The sequence below is a fragment of the Carcharhinus amblyrhynchos genome, chromosome 7 (genome assembly GCF_965287045.1).
Source record: "Carcharhinus amblyrhynchos chromosome 7, sCarAmb.v2.hapA, whole genome shotgun sequence".
Classification (NCBI taxonomy): Eukaryota; Metazoa; Chordata; class Chondrichthyes; order Carcharhiniformes; family Carcharhinidae; genus Carcharhinus; species Carcharhinus amblyrhynchos.
In genome coordinates, this window is record NC_137330.1 from 11,209,631 (window position 1) to 11,231,792 (window position 22,162).

General features: G+C 47.3%; 1 protein-coding gene across 1 annotated transcript in view; it reads left to right on the forward strand.

The window, feature by feature from the left end:
• Positions 1–22,162, forward strand: part of prim2 (DNA primase subunit 2) — a 170,665-nt gene that overhangs the window by 139,806 nt on the left and 8,697 nt on the right. Inside the window, exons 10-11 of the mRNA XM_080193236.1 lie at positions 8,293–8,419; positions 9,633–9,715. Of these exons, the coding sequence (XP_080049362.1) occupies positions 8,293–8,419; positions 9,633–9,715 (210 nt within the window). The remainder of the gene's footprint in view (positions 1–8,292; positions 8,420–9,632; positions 9,716–22,162) is intronic.

Genomic DNA, 22,162 nt, shown 5'->3' on the forward strand with positions numbered 1-22,162 from the left:
GAAGTCACCTGGAAAGCTACTCGGTTGCATCAGATCGCCATTTGCAGGCACTTAAGACGGCAGCTCACCAGCGCCTTCGCAGAGCACCAAGACCCGGGAGCTAAATTGTCACTGATGTCCACGTGCCGATGTTCTTAGTTAACAACAATTTTATGCGGGTGCCTTAATGTTACATTCCACACAACTCACTGCAACGTAGTATTACTTACTTTACGGGGAGCCAATTCGGATTTGTGTTCGGTGTGTTTGACAGTGTTGGGTCCGTTCGTTCCTTTGAACAAGCGAGGGGACAGCCCTGGTACGAATTTTAAAATGAATTTCTTTTATTGAACAGAACTTGAAGAAAATTAAGTCATGGCAGAAGTGAAACGAAAAAGCAAAGCGAACTTGGAGGCTGGCTTCTCAGCAAGCCCGTCACTGCGCTTAATTTTTAACAGGATCTTGAAACTGGCCTGAAAACACACTTTAAAATCCACAGTATATCTCAACCCTCATCTCGTTATCATAGGTGTCCTTCGCAGGCTGTCCCTGTCTCGGAAAACAAGCCTTGCAGCTGCTGAATGAAAAACTTGTTTTGCCTGCATTGTGCACCCTGTAGGAATGCAGTCAACCCAGCATGCCTTCTGAGTTTTAAAATATAGTCGGGTTAGCAGTGCTAGTTAGCCCCTACTGCCCAGCATTTGAATGCAATTGCGTAGGCAGAAGTATCTTAAAATGGAGTTTTTACATCGATGAGGTCTTTGCACAGACTAAAGCAAATAGGGCTAAGCATACGTAGGGTCTTCCAGACAGTACGAGTGTGGTTTGATTGTCAAGCTCTTTTCCCCATAACCCTTCAGCCCATTACCAATTAAGAATGTGTTTGACGACTCCTTCGTAACAGCAGCAAGCGATTGTGTCCCTGGCCAGCTTATGCAAAAACACCTAAGCATCTGTTCCAGTATTTTTAAAAATGGATAAAGGGTATGGCAGTTCAAACAAGGGGAGGAGTAATCCCTTTAAAGAATTTCAAAGGTGTTAGTGATGAACTTTCACCCCCGATAAGGCCTTCAGATCACAACTGCTCGTCACGCTAAAAAATTACCCCACTACTCCTGCCTGATTCGTTTGGGAATTATTTTAAATATCCCCTCTGGTTACTGAATTTCCCCACCAGAGAAAGCAGGCTTTCCTTGTACGCTCAGTCGGAACCCTCCATCCTTTTCAAAGTGTCGTGAGTTTTCTAAAAAATTCACTTGCATGACGTGGGCTTCATTGGCAAGGCCAACATTTATTGCCCATCCCTAATTGCCCATCAACTGTGTGGCTTGCTAGGCCATTTTGGGTGGGGTATTTGAGAGTCAGCCACATTGCTGTGGTTCTGGAGTCACATGTAGGTCAGACCAGGTTAAGGACGGCAGATTTGTGGAATTCGCTACCCCAGTGTGCGTTGGATGCTGGAACAGTGAATAAATTTAAGGAGGAGTCAAACAGATTCTTAACTGGCAATGGGCTGAAGGGTTATGGGGAGAAGGCAGGAAAATGGGAACAAGGAGCACCTCAGCCATGATTGAATGGTGGAGCAGACTCGATGGACTGAATGGCCTAATTCTGCTCCTATATCATATCTCATTTCCTTCCCAAAAGGACATTAGTGAACCAGATGGGTTTTCCCAGTAATCGACAGTAGTTTCATGGTCATCAGTAGATTAATTCCAGATTTTTATTTAATTCAAATTCCTCCATCTGCTGTGGTGGGATTTGAACCCCGGTCCCCAGAACATTACCCTGGGTCTCTGGATAACTAGTGTGGTGACAATGCCACTAGGCCACCAAATCCCTTATGTTGACAAAAGGAGACATGGAATGAAAGCCCTACGCCAGCTGTAGATCAGGAATGCTCCTTTTTCTGTGTAGCAGACAGAAGGTTTCAATCCCAGAGTGGAGAGCAGGAAGTGAAAATGGTCCCAGCACAAATCCTACAGCCTCTGGATGAGTGAATGTGACCTCCACAATCTTTGGGTGCCAGAGCAGCGGGGCCTGAAAGCTTCAAAGAGAGTTCAGGAGGTGCTTGAGATCCAAAGAACCAGAGTGCTCAACTTCAAGCTTATCGTAGAATCACTGCAGTGCAGAAGGAGGCCATTCGGCCCATCAAGTCTGTACCGACCCACAATTGCACCCAGGCCCTATCCCCATAACCACATGCTAGCCTCCTTGGCACTAAGGGTCAATTTAATCTGGCCAATCTACCTAACTCCCTCACCTGTGAGAGGCTGTGGGAGGAACCTGGGGCACCCAGAGGAAACCCAGGCAGACACGGGGAGAATGTGCAAACTTTACGTCGTTACAGTGACCCGAGGCCAGAATTGAACCCGGGTCCCTGGCACATGTTGGGCAGCAGTGCTAACCGCTGTGCCAAAGAAAGGTAATTCGGGGGGAGGGGGGATGTTGGGGCTGATGGCTGAAGAAAGGCTTGGCAGGGAAAATGGGCAAATGGTGACAGACTTGATCAAAAATAAAATCATCGATTGGCACTGCATCTCGAGCCCCACCTGGATTGGATGTGAATCGACCCCCTCTTAACGTAACGGTTTGAAGACTTGGTTTTTGGACGTCTTCATTCTAGTTCCCTGAGTCCGCAGGTTAGTGTAAACTGGCTGCGTTGCCTTGTCGTACGGCGGCGGCACACCATAATCGTGGACGTAGGGTTTAGAATTAGAAATAATACCAGTAGCTGTGAGGGCTTGAAGGTTGCTTCACTGCCAGATTCCAGTTGGGGTTGCCAGGTGTGGCTGAAAGTACCCTTGGAGATTTGGTCAGCCGTGACCGTGTTAACTGGTGGAGCAGGCTCGGTAGACCATGTCATCCACCTCAGCATTTATTTCCTTTGCTTGTGTCGCCGGTGCAAAGTCAGCAAATCTCATTACGTTTAAAGTTTATTCATTAGTCACAATTGGGCTGCTTACATTAACACTGCAACGAAGTTACTGTGAAAATCCCCCGATTTAAACACGAGGGTTTTTTTTGCGGGATTTTTAAATTTGCAGTTCAGTCCCACTATTCACTTCTCAAGAGGTTTAAACGTAGAATAACATTGCAAAGGGCGACATTCCGAAAGGTTGCGATTCTGGAGGAGATTACCAAGGTCAGTGGGGGGGGGGCTGAGGCCATGGAACGTAGAAAAACGTTAGAACAACACGTACAAAAAGCAACCCCACTGCAAAGAAGCTCTCCTTGCCAGAGATTAGAATTGTGCATCGATCCACCCATTTAAATATTTATCATGGTTATCCTGGGGAAGATTCATTTTTCACGCTGGGTTCTGAAAAATTACTTTGCATCAAAGATCGAGGGAAAGGAGAGAGTACTGCTGCACCTCCCTGCTTGAGTGAGAATTCTATTAGTGCGGTAACGGAATGCTGGAGATACCTTTTGAACGTAAAACCCTATCGGTCACGTGGCGTGGTAGACTGGGCCATCATCAGACAACGATGCCGGAACGTAACTCTCAGCAGCACCTCCTCGTAAAGCGATGATTCTGTCATTACTCTGCGGAGCAAATAGCTCTTTATCGAAGGATACGGGAGAACGTGCTGAAAATCGAAGGCAGATACTGCTTTTTCTGCTGGATGAAATTGCCTTGAGGGTCCAGTTTTCCGTGGGTCGTTCAGAAGGTTTGGCGAACACAGGAAAGACTCGAGTTTGCCTGTTAGTGTCACGAGCAGGCTTACCTCAACACCGCAATGAAGCTGCTGTGAAAATTCCCGAGTCGCCGCACTCCGGTGCCTGTTCGGGTGCACGGAGAGAGAATTTACACGGCCGATGCACCTAACCAGTATGACGTTTGGACTGTGAGAGGAAACCAGAGCACCCGGAGGAAATCCAAGCAGGTATGGGGAGAACGTGCAAACTCCACACAGACTGGGAATTGAACCCGGATTCCTCGTACCTGGGTTTCTTGACTATTTCACCATCTTTCTGACTGGTTCCCTTCATCCTACCTTCTGTAAGCCTGAGGTTATCCAAGACTCTGCTCCCCGTGCCTTTTATTCCCACTAAATCCCATTCCCTAATCGCCCTGTGCTCACTGACGTACAATAACTCCATTCGAGCAGTGTCTTGGTTTTAAAATTCTCAATCTTGTTTTCAAATCCCTCCATGGCCTCAGCCCCCTTGGTAATCCTCTCCGGAATCGCAACCTATTGGAATGTCGCCCTTTCCAATCCTGGTCCTCTTGTGCGTCCCCATTTTTGATGGTTCCACTATTGGTGGTTGCACTTTTGCCTGGTGAGGGCCTAATCGCTGGGATTTACCCCAAATCCCTCCATCTGGCCATTTCCTTTTTTCCCCCTCAAGGCACTAGTTCTCTAACCAAACCTTTGGTTATCTGACCTAACATCTCTCTATGTGGGTTGGTATATTTGTGTTCCAGTAGAATATCAGATTAAAACCACTGTATAAATGTACTTTGTTTTGGGGGTCAGATGAAGATTGCTGGGAGCAAGCTTGTGTAAAGCACAAAGGTTAAGTGAATCACTTACTTCTGTGCTTGTCATGTAATGTAATGCAACAACAACTTGGGCATTATATAGTGACTTTGTTACAATGAAACATCCCAAAGTGCTTCTCAGGTGACGTCATGACACTGAGCCGCATAAGTAGGTATTACAGAATCATAGAATCCCTGCAGTGCAAAAGGAGGCCATTTGGCCCATCAAGTCTGCACCAACTACAATCCCATTTAGGCCCTATTCCCGTAACACTAAATATTTACCCTGCTAATCCCCCTGACACTAGGGTCAATTTAGCATGGCCAAACAACCTAACCTGCACATCTTTGGACTGTGGGAGGAAACCGGAGTGTCCGGTGGAAACCTGCGCAGACGTGGGGGGAACATGAAGTGACCCAAGGCCAGAATTGAACCTGGGTCCCTGGTGCTGTGAAGCAGCAGTGCCAACGTGCTGCCCCTTTCCACTGTATTGGAATGGATGATTAAAAGTTTTGTCAGATGCAGTAGTTTGCAAGGTGTGCCTTAACGAAGGAGAACATGGTTTGAGAAAGGAATTCCAGAGCTTAGGACACAGGTAGTTACATTTGGACATCATTGATGATGACCCAAAGGTGCCACATGACTGGGCAGAATATTCAAATGCGAAGAGACATTTGCTATGATAAGAATTTTCACTCGTGCATACAGATGTAGAGATGGTTCCTTCTCTGTTTCACCTTGAAATACAAAACAGTGAGCTGCGTTGCCAAAGTAGGAAGGCTTCTTTAGAAAATCCATGACCTGCAATTGCCCACATCTTTCTACCAGTAATTCTTTGGAATTGCTCATGCCACTAAGAGAAGCTCCCAGCTGAAGTATTGGCACCTCAGTAAGCTTCTCTGCACTTGATACGCTCCAAATTTCTGGATTCAACAACTGCTTTTTGGCAAAACTAAAAGGGACTTTCTTGTGCGATTTTTATTGTTTGCGTGCCATGGGATCTATCTGCTTTCTAATTGTTCCCACTGATTAGACGAGGGATCTTTAAATTCATTAATCAAGATGTCAGAAGCCTGCAGCGTGAATTATGAACTAGATTTAAAATTTAGTCATTTTTGCCTCTGGTTTGTCTTAGGCTTGTTAGCATGTACTAGTGATGAGCTACTATAGTCAAGGGCATGGTTTGAGCATTTCTCTCGTCTTAGGAGGCCCTCGGTTAACGAGGGAAGGAATTTGATGTTCTTAGTTTTCATTCTCACCAGACTTTTCACTTGCCTCTTGTCAGAGGAAAGTCCAAATTTATAATTTGAGTTAACATCATGTAGATTCTGAGAGTAGTGGCAGAAATACTGACTGTGTAACTTGGTGAGAGACTGAAGCAGCAAGTGTGTTGATTTGATTCTCTATGGTCATTGCCTTTCACATGACAAGAATTATGCAGAGGTTTTTCCAGATTAATTGTAATTGTGTTCTTTATGAAAGAAAGATCTTGCAACGTGATTCATGAACACCTAACATCACAAAAGTGCTTGTTCTTTCATGACAATGACTGCTTCATTTGGAGGTCTGGCCAGTGCAGGCTGCTGGATTGTGAGGTGGCCACACAGAGGGTCTGATCCCAGTCATTGTGAGACTGTCACACTGGGGGTCCCCCCTGCATTGAGAGACTGTCACACTGGGACTTCCCCTCATTGTGAGACTGTCACACTGGGGGTCCCCCCACATTGTGAGACTGTCACACTGGGACTTCCCCTCATTGTGAGACTGTCACACTGGGGGTCCCCCCACATTGTGAGACTGTCACACTGGGGGTCCCCCCACATTGTGAGACTGTCACACTGGGGGTCCCCCCACATTGTGAGACTGTCACACTGGGGGTCCCCCCACATTGTGAGACTGTCACACTGGGACTTCCCCTCATTGTGAGACTGTCACACTGGGGGTCTGCCCCGCATTGAGAGATTGTCACACTGGGACTTGCCCTCATTGTGAGACTGTCACACTGGGGGTCCCCCCACATTGTGAGACTGTCACACTGGGGATCCCCCCACATTGTGAGACTGTCACACTAGGACTTGCCCTCATTGTGAGACTGTCACACTGAGGCTTCCCCTCATTGTGAGACTGTCACACTGGGGCTTCCCCTCATTGTGAGACTGTCACACTGGGACTTCCCCTCATTGTGAGACTGTCACACTGGGGGCTCCCCCTCATTGTGAGACTGTCACACTGGGACTTCCCCTCATTGTGAGACTGTCACACTGGGGGTCTGCCCCGCATTGAGAGATTGTCACACTGGGACTTGCCCTCATTGTGAGACTGTCACACTGGGGGTCCCCCCACATTGTGAGACTGTCACACTGGGGATCCCCCCACATTGTGAGACTGTCACACTAGGACTTGCCCTCATTGTGAGACTGTCACACTGAGGCTTCCCCTCATTGTGAGACTGTCACACTGGGGCTTCCCCTCATTGTGAGACTGTCACACTGGGACTTCCCCTCATTGTGAGACTGTCACACTGGGGGCTCCCCCTCATTGTGAGACTGTCACACTGGGACTTCCCCTCATTGTGAGACTGTCACACTGGGGGTCTGCCCCGCATTGAGAGATTGTCACACTGGGACTTGCCCTCATTGTGAGACTGTCACACTGGGGGTCCCCCCACATTGTGAGACTGTCACACTGGGGATCCCCCCACATTGTGAGACTGTCACACTAGGACTTGCCCTCATTGTGAGACTGTCACACTGAGGCTTCCCCTCATTGTGAGACTGTCACACTGGGGCTTCCCCTCATTGTGAGACTGTCACACTGGGACTTCCCCTCATTGTGAGACTGTCACACTGGGGGCTCCCCCTCATTGTGAGACTGTCACACTGGGGGTTCTCTTCATTGTGAGACCGTCACACTGGGGCTTCCCTTCATTGTGAGACCGTCACGCCGGGGGTCCCCACACATTGTGAGACCGTCACGCCGGGGGTCCCCACACATTGTGAGACCGTCACGCCGGGGGTCCCCACACATTGTGAGACCGTCACGCCGGGGACCCCCCCCCAACATTGTGAGACCGTCACGCTGGGGGCCCCCACACATGGTGAGACCGTCACGCCGGGGGGCCCCCCCCCACATTGTGAGACCGTCACGCCGGGGGCCCCCCCCACATTGTGAGACTGTCACGCCGGGGGGCCCCCCCCCACATTGTGAGACCGTCACGCCGGGGGCCCCCCCCACATTGTGAGACCGTCACGCCGGGGGCCCCCCCCACATTGTGAGACTGTCACGCCGGGGGCCCCCCCCACATTGTGAGACTGTCACGCCCGGGGTTCTGACCTCGTCCCATCAATTATTGACCACCAGTTGAACACAGGTCAACTCTCAGACCTCGCTAGCTTTCCTGACTCGGTTTGATGTTGCTTTATCTTGCAATGCTTTGTTCCAATTCGAAGGTCAGTTTGATAAAATTGCTTGTGAGGGGATCAAAATGAAGAGCACAGTTACCAAGTACATGAAATAATGTATTAATTTATATCAGTTCTGATGTCGACTGTGGTATGTCGTCTGGTCTAAATGGATATATCTTGATTCTTTGCAAACACCAGACTTCGCTGCAGATGATAAATATTGCATGGTAATGTATTCTCAGGAGTAGCGGCGTTTAGATATGGATCATATGTATGTGCACCGCTGTGTGCAATGGGAACATTCATAATTCAATTATCTGTACTTTTCCACCATATTCCAGACGCGGGTGTTTTGCTTATTAGAGTTTACTGCACCGAATAATTAATAATGCACATTTCCACTCTGCTTTGTCGGCTAGTTTGATAAATTGTACGCCTACAATATACGCCACAGCTTCGGGAAGGAAGGGAAGAGGGTGGACTACACGCCGTTCAGCTGCATGAAGATCATTCTGTCCAACGCGCCAAGTCAGGGGGATTATCACGGTGAGTTGACAGGCCGGTCGCATTCTCCCGCTGCGTGAGAGGACCTTTGAAGCTGGGATGGGAAATAGATTGTTCGACTGGGGGGTTGCCAGCAGGGGTGCAGAGTGTGAAGCATTTTTGCCAGTCCCCCTGCCTCTGCTCCGTCGTCACGCTTTTTGGCTTTTCCTTGAGACAGAGCGAGGTCAGCCAAAAGGCATCCCATCAGCCTGCGCTTCGCTGGGCACTGTTTTATTGCTGGCACCTGAGGTGGGCGTCATGCGGGTGCCCTCTGGCACAGACAAGCGTCTCAGCAAAGCCCTTCAAGAGCCATATGGCCTCTGTCAAATCTACTGAAACGCTGCTTAGTTTCTTTGACTTTGACCGAACTATTTCTCTCCCAGAGCGTAGCATGTTTTTCGTTCATGCACTGGATATGGGCGTCGCTGGTATTGCCCATCCCTAATTGCCCTTGAGAAGGTGGTGGTGGTGAGCTGTCTTCCAGAAGCGCAGCACTCCATGTGGTGCAGCTACACCCACAGGGCTGCTCGGGAGGATTTTGACCCGGTCATAGTGAAGGAATGGCTCATCCAAGTCAGGATGGTGGGGGAATGTTCTCAGATAGTTGCTGCCCTTAGACCCACGAGAGACCCAGGATGATGGGAAGCTAGTGGAACATCAGTCTGCTTTTGCACCTCCGTGCATCCTCCTCGCTTACTTTTCCCGTCTAGCTTCACATCAGCAAACTTGGATGTATTACACTTGGTCCCTTCATCTAAGTCATTGATACAGATTGAAAATAGCCGAGACCTACACTTCATGGACTGCAATGCTTCAAGAAGGCAGCTCACCACCACCTTCGCAGGGGCAATTAAGCAGAGGCGATGCCTAAATCCCACGAACAAATAAAAAAAATCCTCCCTATTTTCAGTTCTGAACTCTTCCTCCCTGGTTCCCCACATTTAAAAACTCGCAAGCCTGTCTTGCAACCACCAGATCCCCTTTCCTGGAGCTCCTTCCCTCAAAACATTGCTTTCCTTATCCTGCTCATTGAAATACCCCAGTGTGACCCAGTGTTTATATCCTCCTTTGGCCTTGTAGCTATTTTAGTTTGGCTGGGCGGGTTTGGTTTGCGACACTCTACAAATACAACTGTAGAATGACCTGATGATTGATGGTAAACTCATAGTCACATACTGATAACTCAATATTCTCTCTGCAATCCTCTTATTTTCAGGCTGTCCATTTCGACACAGCGACCCTGAGCTGCTGAAACAAAAGCTGCAGTCCTATAAAATTCCCCCTGCAGGAATTAGCCAGGTTAGTGGTTCCACTGCACGGCCAGCAAACTGTGCCATTCGTGTATACGTCAACTCATTATTGGCATTCTCTCTCTCTCTCTCTGACCAATCCTTCAGATACGGTGCTCAGGGTTGTGTAGTTTTGAAAGCCAGCCTTGTGAAAAGATTTCCTTTGCCTGTTGTTACTCCCCACACAATTCTCTCTCATGTAGCCCACAGTTCCCCAGATACAATCTTGACGTCTTGATGGGGTTATCGGTGCAGACCAGGACCCAAGGGAGAAGATTCAAGGTTCTTTTTGTGATGGTTGGAATGGACGGGATAGTTTTGCAAGCTGTTGATTCAGACAGGGTTTCACTCATTGCGTTGAAGTATTGTATCCCTTGAGTATGGGAGATTATGGAGACGAAATGGAAATGGTCGAGAACTTCAGGTTTCTAGGTGTCCAGACCACCAAAAACCTGACCTGGTCCCTCCATGCCGATGCTATAGTTAAGAAAGCCCACCAATACTTCGACTTTCTCAGGAGGCCAAAGAAATTTGGTATGTTCGCTATGACTCTCACCCATTTTTACAGATAAGTTCATAAGATATAGGAGCAGAATTAGGCCATTCAGCTCATCGAGTCTGCTCCGCCATTCGATCATGGCTGATATGTTCCTCATCCCCATTTTCTTACCTTCTCCCCATAACTCTTCAACCCATTACCAATTAAAAACCTGTCTAACAATAGAAAGCATTCTTGCTGGTTCTGTCATAGCTTGGTATGGCTCCAGCTGCGACCAAGAGTGCAAGAACCCAAAGGGTTCGTGAATGTAGCCCAGTCCATCACTCAAATCAGCCTCCCATCCATTGACTCCGACTATACTTCCCGCTGCCTGAGAAAAGCAGCCAATATAATTCAGGACCTTCTTCCATCAGGTAAAAGGTACAAAAGTCTGAGATTGCATACCAACTGACCTAGAACAGTTTCTTCCCTACTGCCATCAGACGTTTGAAAGGACCTACCTCATCTTTGTCTCCACGCTAGCTTTGACTACACCACATTCAGCACCTTCTCCGTTCCCTCTCCCCATGTACTCTATGAACGGGATGTTTTGTCTGTATAGCGCGCAAGAAACTTCACTATGTGTCAATACATTTGACAATAAATCAAATCAAAATTAAAGACCGATCTAGTTTAAAGTTTGTTTATTAATGTCACAAGTAAGCTTATATTAACGGTGCAACAAAGCTACTGTGAAAGCCCGTTAGGCCCCGCACTCCGGCACTGGTTCGGGTACACTAGGGGAGAATTTAGCACGGTCAATGCGCCTAACCAGTACGTCTTTCGGATTGTGGGAGGAAACCCACGCAGACGTGGGGAGAATGTGCAGACTCCACACAGAGACTGACCCAATCTAGGAATCGAATCTGTTTCCTTGGCGCCGTTAGGTAGCTGTGCTAACTGCTGTGCCACTGTGATCTAATTGGGTAGGTAAGAGAGGAACTATTCCCTCTGGGTGGGAGCAGTCCAGAGCAAGGGGAATATTGAAACTCGGCCATGCGAGGGTGATGCCAGGAAGCAGGATTTCACACGCAGGAACGGAAATCTGAGCTGCGGAAAACTGTTGGAACTGGGAATCCATTCAAAATGCCAACACTGTGAGATTGATATATTGCTCGACAAAGATATTAAGGGTAATAAATCCTTAAAGCGTGGTTGGGATTGAGATACAGATCAGCCGTGATCTAATGGGTTAGTAAAACCAGCTCAAGGAGGGTTGAACAGCCCAGCCCTGTTCCCGTGTCCTGATGGCAATCATTGGACGGATTACACAGTGGTGTTGTTTTGTTTTTGGAATCTGGAGCGTGGAGGCGTGCTTTGAGACTTTGCTGACTTTCCCATTCTGACAGATTCTGTCACTAATTACCCGGTGAAAAGGCACATCTGATCTTTCGAGCAACAGACACGTGAGTCTCTGGCAGGAGGAAAGGCTGAGAGTGCTGTGAACGGACAGCTGTTTCTTACACATCCTGCTGCTGAGGTGACCCTGGGAAACAATAAAGGGCTCAGTCTTTGAAAAATAATGAGCAGCAAACTCCCAAGTGTGACGGGAAGGATGGAGAAAATAAATGCGTTTCACCAGAAACTCTTTCCCCCCCCCCCCGAATAATAGAATTGTGCTAATCTTATCTTGCAGAGAAAAGGGTGGGCTTACCTTCATATTTTTAGTACAGCTGCCCCAACAGTTGGAGTGCATTTTCTTGTTGATTACCAACTCTGGCACTTGTCACCGTATTCCTTCTCCTTGGTTCATTCACCTCGCGGTGCCAGTTTCAACCAAGATGTGGCAGTGCCGGCGTTGGACTGGGATAAACACAATAACGAGTCTCACGACACCAAGTTTAAAGTCCAACAGGTTTATTTGGTAGCAAAAGCCACTAGCTTTTGGAGCGCTACCCCTTCGTCGGGTGAGTGGGATTTCAGTTCACAAACAGGGCCTATGAAGACACAAACCCAATTTACAAAATAATGGTTGGAATGTGAGTCTTTACAGGTAATTAGGTCTTAAAGGTACAGATAATGTGAGTGAACAGATGTGTATTGTCTCCAGCCAGGACAGTTAGTGAGATTTTGCAAGCCCAGGCAAGTCGTGGGGATTACAGATAGTGTGATGTGAACCCAAGATCCCTGTTGATGCCGTGTCGATCGATGAGTTCCGACACGCCACAGCGAAAGACTGCACCGACCTCCTCAGAAGACAAACCTGAGACACGGCGGACAGAGTACCCTTCATCATCCAGTACTTCCCCGGAGCGGAGAAGCTATGACATCACCTCCGGAGCCTTCAACATGTTGTTAATGAAAACGAACATCTCACCAAGGCCATCCCCACACCCCTACTTCTTGCCTTCAAACAACTGCACAACCTCAAACAGACCATTGTCCGCAGCAAACTACCCAGCCTTCAGGAGAACAGTGACCACGACACCACACAACCCTGCCACAGCAACCTCTGCAAGACATGCCGGATCATCGACACGGATGTCATCATCTCATGAGAACACCATCCACCAGGTACACGGTACATACTCTTGCAACTTGGCCAATGTTGTCTACCTGATACACTGCTGGAAAGGATGTCCCAAGGCATGGTATATTGGGGAGACCATGCAGACACTACAACAAAGGATGAATGAACACCTCTTGACAATCACCAGGCAAGAGGCTCTTCCTGTTGGGGAACATTTCAAACAATCGGTTGGACTAAAACCAGGTGTTGTCAGACTTTTTACTGTGTTTACCCCAGTCCAACGCCGACACATCCACATCAGGGGAACATTTCAGCAGTCACAGGCATTCAGCCTCTGATCTTCGGGTAAGCGTTCTCCAAGGCAGCCTTCATGACACACGACAATGCAGAGTCACTGAGCAGAAACTGATAGCCAAGTTCTGCACACAAGGACGGCCTCAATCGGGATCTTGGGTTCATGTCACATGAGACAATACACATCTCTTTAACCTGTGCATAATCCTCTCTCCACTCACTGTCTGTACCTTTAAAACTTGATTACCTGGAAAGACTCGCATTCCAACCATTATTTTGTAAATTGAGTTTGTGTCTTCATAGGCCCTGTTTGTGAACTGAAATCCCACTCACCTGACGAAGGGGCAGCGCTCCAAAAGCTAGTGGCTTTTGCTACCAAATAAACCTGTTGGACTTCAACCTGGTGTTGTGAGACTTCTTACCGAATTTCAACCAATCCCGTCTTAACGTGGAACTAAAACTGTGATTGCTCCGAGTCACATCACTGTCACGGTGGTTAGCACTGCTGCCTCATAGCACCAAGGATTCGGGTTCGATTCCCGCTGTGAGACACCGTCTCTGCTGAGCCTGCACATTCTCCCTGTGTCTGTGTGGGTTTCCTCTGGTTTCCTCCCACAGTCTGAAAGACGTGCTGGTTGGGTGCATTGGCCGTGCTAAGTTCTCCCTCAGTGTACCTGAACAGGCACCGGAATATGCCGACTAGGGGATTTTCACAATGATTTCAATGTAAGTCTACTTGTGGCACTAATAAATAAACCTTAAACGATGAGAAATATTATTGCTGCTTTTAAATAATTTAGACCTTTTCCAAAATCAAAATACGCCGATGGGAGAGAGGCTTGTGCAGAGCGTTGATACCAGCATTTGGAACGAATGGCCTGATTTCTGTGCTGTAAAATTCCCATTCGTGTCTCTGACATTGGAACTTGTGACTGATGAGGTTCTCAATTTTTGGTCCTCCCTTCCCACTTCGGATATTGATTTGATTTATTATTGTTACATGTATTGGCATTCAGTGAAAAGTAGTTCCTTGCTCTCTATACAGACAGAGTAAACCGTTCATAGAGTGCATAGAGGAGAAGGGAAGGAGAAGGTGTAGAATGTAGTCTTGCAGTCAAAGCTGGGGTATAGGGAAAGAACAACGTAATATAAGGTAGGTCTATTCAGAAGTCTGATGGCAGCAGGGAAGAAGCTGTTTTTGAGTCGGTTGGTATGTGACCTCGGACTTCTGTCTCTCTTTCCTGGCGGAATAAGATGGAAGAGAGAATGTCTGGGGTGCGTGGGATCCTTGATTATGCTGGCTGCATTTCCAAGGCAGCGATGAGACCTTAAGCCCACTCTACCTGTTCAGCTGCATATTAAAGGAAATCTTCTCAGAAGGACAGGGAATTATCTTGGTGTCCTGACCAACTCGCATTGAGCTCTCAAACTGAAGCACCAGAACTCAGGTGGTCGGGTACAAGTTTCCTCTGCTATGATTTTTTTGAGGGAATGTGACTTTTGAGTGAGGGATGCTCAGGTGGCAGTAAAGGAGGGTTTGCAGAATTGGTAACAAATCTCGGAACAAGTTAAGCTGCTTCCATAGTGAGCATGGGAACGTCTCTCAAACTAGGGTTGCATTCCCGGAATTTAGAAGGTTGCATCAGAGAATCCCGACAGTGCAGAACGTGGCCATTCGACCCATCGAGTCTGCACCACCAACAATCCCAAGCAGGCCCTATTCTCGTAAGCCCCCACGTTTGCCCTGCTAATCCCCCGACACTAGCGTCAATTTAGCATGACCAATCGACCTAACGTGCGCATCTGTAGAGTGTGGGAGGAAACCGGAGCACCTGAAGGAAACCCGTGCAGACATGGGAAGAATGTGCAGTCTCCATACGGACAGTAACCCAAGGCCAGAATTGAACCCGGTTCCCTGGTGCTGTGAGGCAGTAGTGCTAATCACTGTGCCACCATGAACACCACCGCACCCCCCTCAAAAATTCCAACTGGTATATTTGCAGCTTGGTTTCTGAAGAGGTGCTTGAAAACGATTTTTGTGATTTGTTGTGATAGATACAGAGAAACTACTTTTGAGAGGTTAATACGTAGACCCTGACTATTTTGAAGTTACATAAGGGAACATTTCTGCATGCAAAGTGTTGCAGAAGTTTAGAAATCTCTTTTTGAAAAGGGGTAGCTAATTCTAGGCCAGTTGTTAAATTTAAATCCAAAATTAATAGAATTTCGTCAGCCAGGGTATTAAGAGATATGGGCACAGGCTGTTATAAGGAGTTATGTGGCTACAGTCAGGATGGATTTGGATCATATCATCCTAGTTCCAGCCAGTGTATTGGCTGCTTCTTTTTTGATAGTGTGAGACTCACAGTGTGAGTCTTTGATTTCATTTGATTGTGGTACATTGCTACAACCCTAAATCCAAATAAGCTCCCCTCTCTGCGCCTCCCCGCTGCGGCACCCGTCTGTGCCTCCCCGCTGCAGCACCCGTCTGCGCCTCCCCGCTGTGGCACCCCGCTCTGCGCGCCACACAGCTCTGTCTTAATTTCTTGTTGGTGCATCTTCCAGGGCAAGGGTTGCCAGGTCACATGGAACGCCACTTTTGTTATCGAAGAAAATTACAATTGATCTCTTTACGCACATCCTTTTCGCACATTCTCAAAGACAATTGCAGATTTGAAAGAGTTTGCAAATCCTCCTTACTGTACCGGTCAAAAGTCATCAGGGGTGGCAGTATAATGAAGAATCTTGTGTGGTGAAGCGAAGGGACATTCCTGACTAAGTTGAAGATCTTGATATTGGGATTATTTTGATCCTGTTTCAGTCCTACAATGGAATCAAGCACTCAGACCACAACAAAGATAATTGGTTAAAAAAAATTCATAAAGGACTATATATTGGAAAATGTGCCTCTTCTGACGTTTATGAATCGGAACTTATTTATTTGAACACAAGGCTGGAATAGGAAGAAAGGGGCAGAGGTAGGCCATTCAGCCCATCAATCCTGCTCTGCCATTCAATACAATCATGGCTGATCATTCTTGTCACTTGAAGCTAATTAGTTGAGGCAATCAGTATAGATGATGGGGTGGAAAAGTGGTTAGCACTGCTGCCTCTCAGTGCCAGGGACCTGGGCTCAATTCCGGCCTTGGGTCAATGCCTGTGTGGAGTCTGCACGTTCTCCCCGTATCTGTGTGGGTTTCCTCCCACGTCCCAAAGATGTGCGGGTTAGGTAGATTGGCCATGCTAAATTGCTACTTAGTCAGAGGGTTAACAGGGTAAATACGCTGAGTTACCAGGATAGGGCTTGAGTGGGATTGTTGAGAGTGCAGGCTTGATGGGTCGAATGGTGTCCTTCTGCAATGTTGCGATTCTGTGATAGTATGGCGAAGCTGGAAAAGTAGATGTGGATTAAGTGAACTGTAGGTTATGCTGATAGGATTCTAGAAATGGGAATTTAAAATGCACAGAAGAATGAAGCAGACTTGCTGATTGTTTTGGTGTTATGTTGTTACTTTAACCTCTGCTGCATCTGACAAGGGATCAATACGCCAAGGTGTAAAACAAAGGAAAAAATCTATTCCACAAAAGTAATTTAAAAATATCACTTTGACCTCACCCTCCTGCACTTGTTCCCTTGCGCCCGCACCTCCACCCAAAACTGAATTAGTAACTGGATGGCGTTCCTGCCTTGTTACGAGTTGCTGGATGATTTATACATCAGGACTAATGGATAGCATTAAAACTCAACCTTATTTTTGTTAGCCAAGTTTGAGCCATTTTCTGTTGGTGATTTTCCCAACTTCTGGAAAATAAACGAGACCTTTGAATCTAATGGGCGGGTTTTTCCGGTCGCGCTCCCTGGAAAATCCAGCAAGGACCTTTCCACGGTCCTTCCCTCGCCCTCTACGACTCGCCTGGCGGACGGGACAGGAAAATTCACCCCAATGTCTTAATTCCATCACTTCCCATGCTTGAGTCTTTGTTCCTGTCCCCTCCACCTGCTCACAACAGTTGGCTCCTGCACTGTTGATTTGTGCAATAGACGCGCCCACCCTGGTTGACTGCTAAGCTCCTGATGTTTAAGACATGGAACTCCAGCAACGCGGTTGCATTACTGTAAAGATCCGCACGTTAAAAATAATAAATGCATTATGAATTATTAACTGCATGCGGCAATACTAGATATCGTACACTGAACTTCCAAAAGACATTGGCAGAAGCATTACTGGCTCTTTTTCTGAGAATTCACATTGAGAATGGCAGTTATTATTATTGGGCTGCACTCTTGACAGAATAATTACCTCTTAAGTCAGGCCTTCTCGGGCAACACTATCAAATTTGATTCCCAGCGGTTGGGCTGTTACAGAATAAGCTGAGTTGTTCAGGCAGGTCCCAACCAATCTGTAGGTGGCAAATCTCTCTGTCTGCGGGGGCTCAGTGTAATAACAGTATCCTATCAAATCTGTGATTGTCAGAGTCATTTTTCTTCTTGCCAGTTGCATTCTCTCCACTGACTTTTTCCCCTCCACTTCTGCAGCAAGGTGTACCCAAATATAAACTAGGAGCAGGAGTAGGTCACACAACCCTTGGGGCCTGCTCCGTCACTCATTAGAACTTAGCTGATCTGACTAACACCCCCCCCCTTCCCCCGATACCCTCTAACCCCTTTGGTTTCTCAAGAATCTATCCTGCCTTGAAAATATTCTCGGACTCTGCTTCCACCGTCTTTGGAGGAAGAGAGTTCCAGAGACAGTGGAATTGATCAAGAACTTCTAGACCAAATGTCTAGATCACCGACAACCAATCCTGGTCCTTCCATTGCCAACACTATAGTTAAGAAGGCCAACCAACGCCTCTACTTTCTCGGGAGGCTAAGGAAATTTGGTGCGTCGGCTAGGACTCTCAGCAATTTTTACAGATGCACTATAGAAAGCATTCTTTCTGTTTATATCACATCTTGGTATGCCTTCTGCTCTCTCCAAGACTGCAAGAAACTGTAATGGTTTGTGAATGTAGCCCAGTCCACCAAACAAATCAGCCTCCCATCCATTGACTCCATCCTCACTTCCCACTGCCTCGGCAAAGCAGCCAGTATAATTAGGGGCCTCCACACATCCAAGACATTCTCTCTTCCACCTTCTTCCGTTGGAAAAAAGGTACAGAAGTCTGAGGTCACATACCAGCTGACTCAAGAACAGCTTCTTCCCTGCTGCCATCAGACTTTTAAATGCACCTACCTTGCACTACGTTGATTTTTCTCTACACCCTAGCTATGACTGTAACACTACATTCTGCACCCTCTCCTTTCCTTCTCTATGAACAGTACGCTTTGTACAGCGTGCAAGAAACAATACTTTTCATTGTATACTAATACATGTGACATAATAAATCAAATCAAAACTCTCACCACCCTCTGAGAGAAAGAAATTCTTCTCATCTGCATCTTAAATAGGTGATCCTTTATTTTCTAAGGCATGGTGGCACCGTGGTTAGCACTGCTGCTTCACAGCGCCAGGGACCAGGGTTCGATTCCCGGCTTGAATCACTGTCTGTGTGGAGTTTGCACGGTCGCCCTGTACCTACATGGGTTTCCTCCGGGTGCTCCGGTTTCCTCCCACACTCCGAAAGACGTGCTGGTTAGGCGCATTGGCCTTGCTAAATTCTCCCTCAGTGTTACCCGAACAGGCGCCGGAATGTGGCAACTAGGGGATTTTCACAGTTACTTCGCTGCAGTGTCGATGTAAGCCTACTTGTGGCACTAAAGTAAACTTTATTTTTGCTTTACCTCGCCCGTCCGACCTTTCCTCATAAGATAACCTGCCCACTCCTGGTATTAGTCGTGTAAATCTTCTCTGGGCTGCTTCCAATGCATTTGCATCTTTCCTGAAATAAGGAGGACGGTACCGTGCACAGCATTCCAGATGTGGCCTTGCCAGTTAGGCTAGGTTTTGCAGACAGGGGAACGGTAATACTAACGGCCATTCAGCATACGGTGGGATCAGTCGAACAGCAACTTTTGCACAGCGTGCACTTAAACACAGAATCTGAAGCTTGTTGTGAGATGGTCTGCTGTCTGAGGGATGTGCAGTGACAGTTCTTTCCAGTAGCCTCGGCACTGAAACCGATGGAATGCTGCACTCTCTCTACTCCCACGATAAAAATAGCAGTGCGTATTAAGGCTGGCGCATTCATGAACGTAGGTTTGTAGATACTGTGATAATTTTCCAGCGCCAGAGAAGTTAAGTAATTCAGAAAGGAAATTAGTATTGGAGACTTTTTCAAAAAATGTTATCTTCTCTCTCTCTGAGCTAATCCTGTCTGTCTTTCATGGACTTGATGTCGATATCTGATTAAATCTAATTTATAATTCCTGGCCTTTCTCAGTCTTCAGCATTATTGTTTGAAGACCCTGTCTGTCTCGTGCTTTGTTCATTCGCACTAAAATCCTGGAATTAGCTCTCTAGTCACACTGCAGGTGTACCTGCACCAGATGGACTGCAGCAATTCAAGAAAGCAGCTCACCACCACCATCTCAAGGGCAGCATTAAGGATGGGCGCTGAATTGGCAATGTCCTGTTTATTGACTGCAGCTCGGTCTTCAACACCATTATTCCTACGAAACTCGGCTCCAAACTCCATGGCTCCTCCCTCTGCTGGACTGGATCCTAGACTTCCTCAGACCACAATCAGTAAGGACAGGCAACGACACCACCTCCACGATCGTCCGCAACACCGGTGCCCCACAAGGCTGTGTTCTCAGCCCCCTACTATATGCTCCTTATACACCTATGGCTGTGTGGCCAAATTCTCCTCCAATTTGATTTTCAAGTTTGCTGATGACACCATCGTAGTGGGTCGGGTCTCAAACAGTGACGCGACAGAGTACAGGAATGAGATAGAGAATCTGGTGAACTGGTGCAGCGACAATAATCTCTCCCTCAATGTCAACAAAACGAAGGAGATAGTCATTGATTTCACAAGGTGTAGTGGAGGACATGCCTTTGTCTATATCAATGGAGACGAAGTAGAAATGTCGAGAGCTTCAAGTTTTTAGGTGTCCAGATCACCAACAACCTGTCTGGGTTTCTCCATGCTCACACTATAGTTAAGAAAACCCAACAGCGCCTCTACTTTCTCAGGAGACTTAAGAAATTTGGCATATCAGCTACGACTCTCACCAGCCTTTACAGAGACACCATAGAAAGCTTTCTTTGTGGTTGTATCACAGCTTGGTATAGCTCCTACTCTGTCTAAGACTGCAAGAAACTACAACTGGTCATGAAGGAAGCTCAGTCCATCACAGAAACCAGCCTCCCATCCATTGACTCCGTCTACACTTTCCTTTGCCTCGGAAGAGCAGCCAGCGTAATCAAGGACTCTACACTCCCAGACATACTCTCTTCCACCACCTTCCATCGGGAAAAAGATGCAAAAGTCTGAGGACACGTACCAACCAATTCAAGAACAGCTTTTTCCCTACGGCTGCTATAAGACATTTGAATGGACCTACCCCGAATGGAGTTGACCTTTCTCTACATCCTAGTTATCACTGTAACATTACATTCTACACCCTCTCCTTTCCTTCTCTTTGCATGGTGTCTGTATAGCGCGCAAGAAACAATGCTTTTCACTGTATCCCAATACAAGTGACAATAATAGATCAAATCAGAGCCAGAACGCCCAGATCTCAATATCTTTTAAAAGCACAGATACTTTGTGAAATGTGCCACTCTGAATCAAAAACTCCCTTCAATTCAAGTTGGTGCTGAAAAGCTTGCAAAAACCAGATAGTTGTCAGTGTGATGAATAGCACCTTTGTTTTTTATTTAGTAGTGTCATAATAGGCTTACATTAACACTGCCATGAAGTTGCTGTGAAAATCCCCTGGTCGCCACACTCCAGTGCGTGTTCGGGTACACTGAGGGAGAATTTAGCCCGGCCAATGCACCTAACCAGCGCGTCTTTCGGGAGGAAACCCACACAGACATGGGGAGAACGTGCTGACTCCGCACTGACAGTGACCCAAGCTGGAAATCAGAGCCGGGTCCCTGGTGTTGTGAGGCAGCAGTGCTCACCACTGTGTCATCGTGCCACCCCTTCTGCTGCTGCCCCCCCCTTGTCCTTCCAGATGGAAACGGTCGTGGGTTTGGAAGGCGGTTTGCAGACGGACGTGCAAACCACTGGACCGCCGCCGGCAGTGGGCAGTTCTCGGACCCTTCCTCCTCCCTGCTCCAGTCGATGCACTTGACCTCTGCTTGGCCCCTTCCACACGGCGACCTGATCTGCTGTTGTGAGGCAGGTTCGGGTGAAGCATTGTTCCCCGTTCCACAGCTCAGCATTCATGGTGCATTCCTGAACACGCAGTCACCTAACTATGTTTCGTTACGTTCGTAAACAGGTACTTTTTGAATCATATTTTGTCTGAGAGAGGGTTAGCGAGGCCTAAATTGGATTTTACCCTTTGAGCACGCTAACTGTTTTGACTGAGCGCCCACCCTTCAGGCAAAAACAAAACATTCGAACAATCCCTTGTTCCTCCTCCAAAGAAAGGAACGTTTCTAAGGAGAAAATGAACGAGACTCGAAACAACTGGTGACATTTATGCTCCCCCCCCCCCCCCCCCCCCACCCCACCGAGTTTGAGATCCAGAGGTGCTGATGGTGATGCAGTGCTGCCTCCTAATACGACTGAAGAACCTAGAACTGTCTGCAGGGCATCAGCCCGATGCCTCGCAAGGCAGAGGTGTGAAATTTGTTTTATTTTGCCTGCACTTTATTAAACATAAAACAGTAGCGGGTTTTATTGCCCTCGTGGGCGTGTGACATTCTGTCTTATGACGGATTTCATTTGGAATGCTGTCTTGTGTACGTGGAAGAGAAAACACAGGGTGAAGAATTTGGCAGGTATGAGCGTCTGCGTTGACAAATAGTTGGATCAGAATCCACTAATTTAAGGCAGCACCGTTGACGGAAGTCAAAGGATGAAGTTTAAAAGAAACATAAAAGATGGGAGGCTGTTTGGCCCTTCGAGCCTGCTCCGCCATTCATTAAGATCATGGCCGATCGTCCAACTCAATAGCTTAATCGTGGTCTTTCCCCATAACCTTCAATGCCATTCACCCCAAGTGCTATATTCCAATGCTTTGGCATCGTATA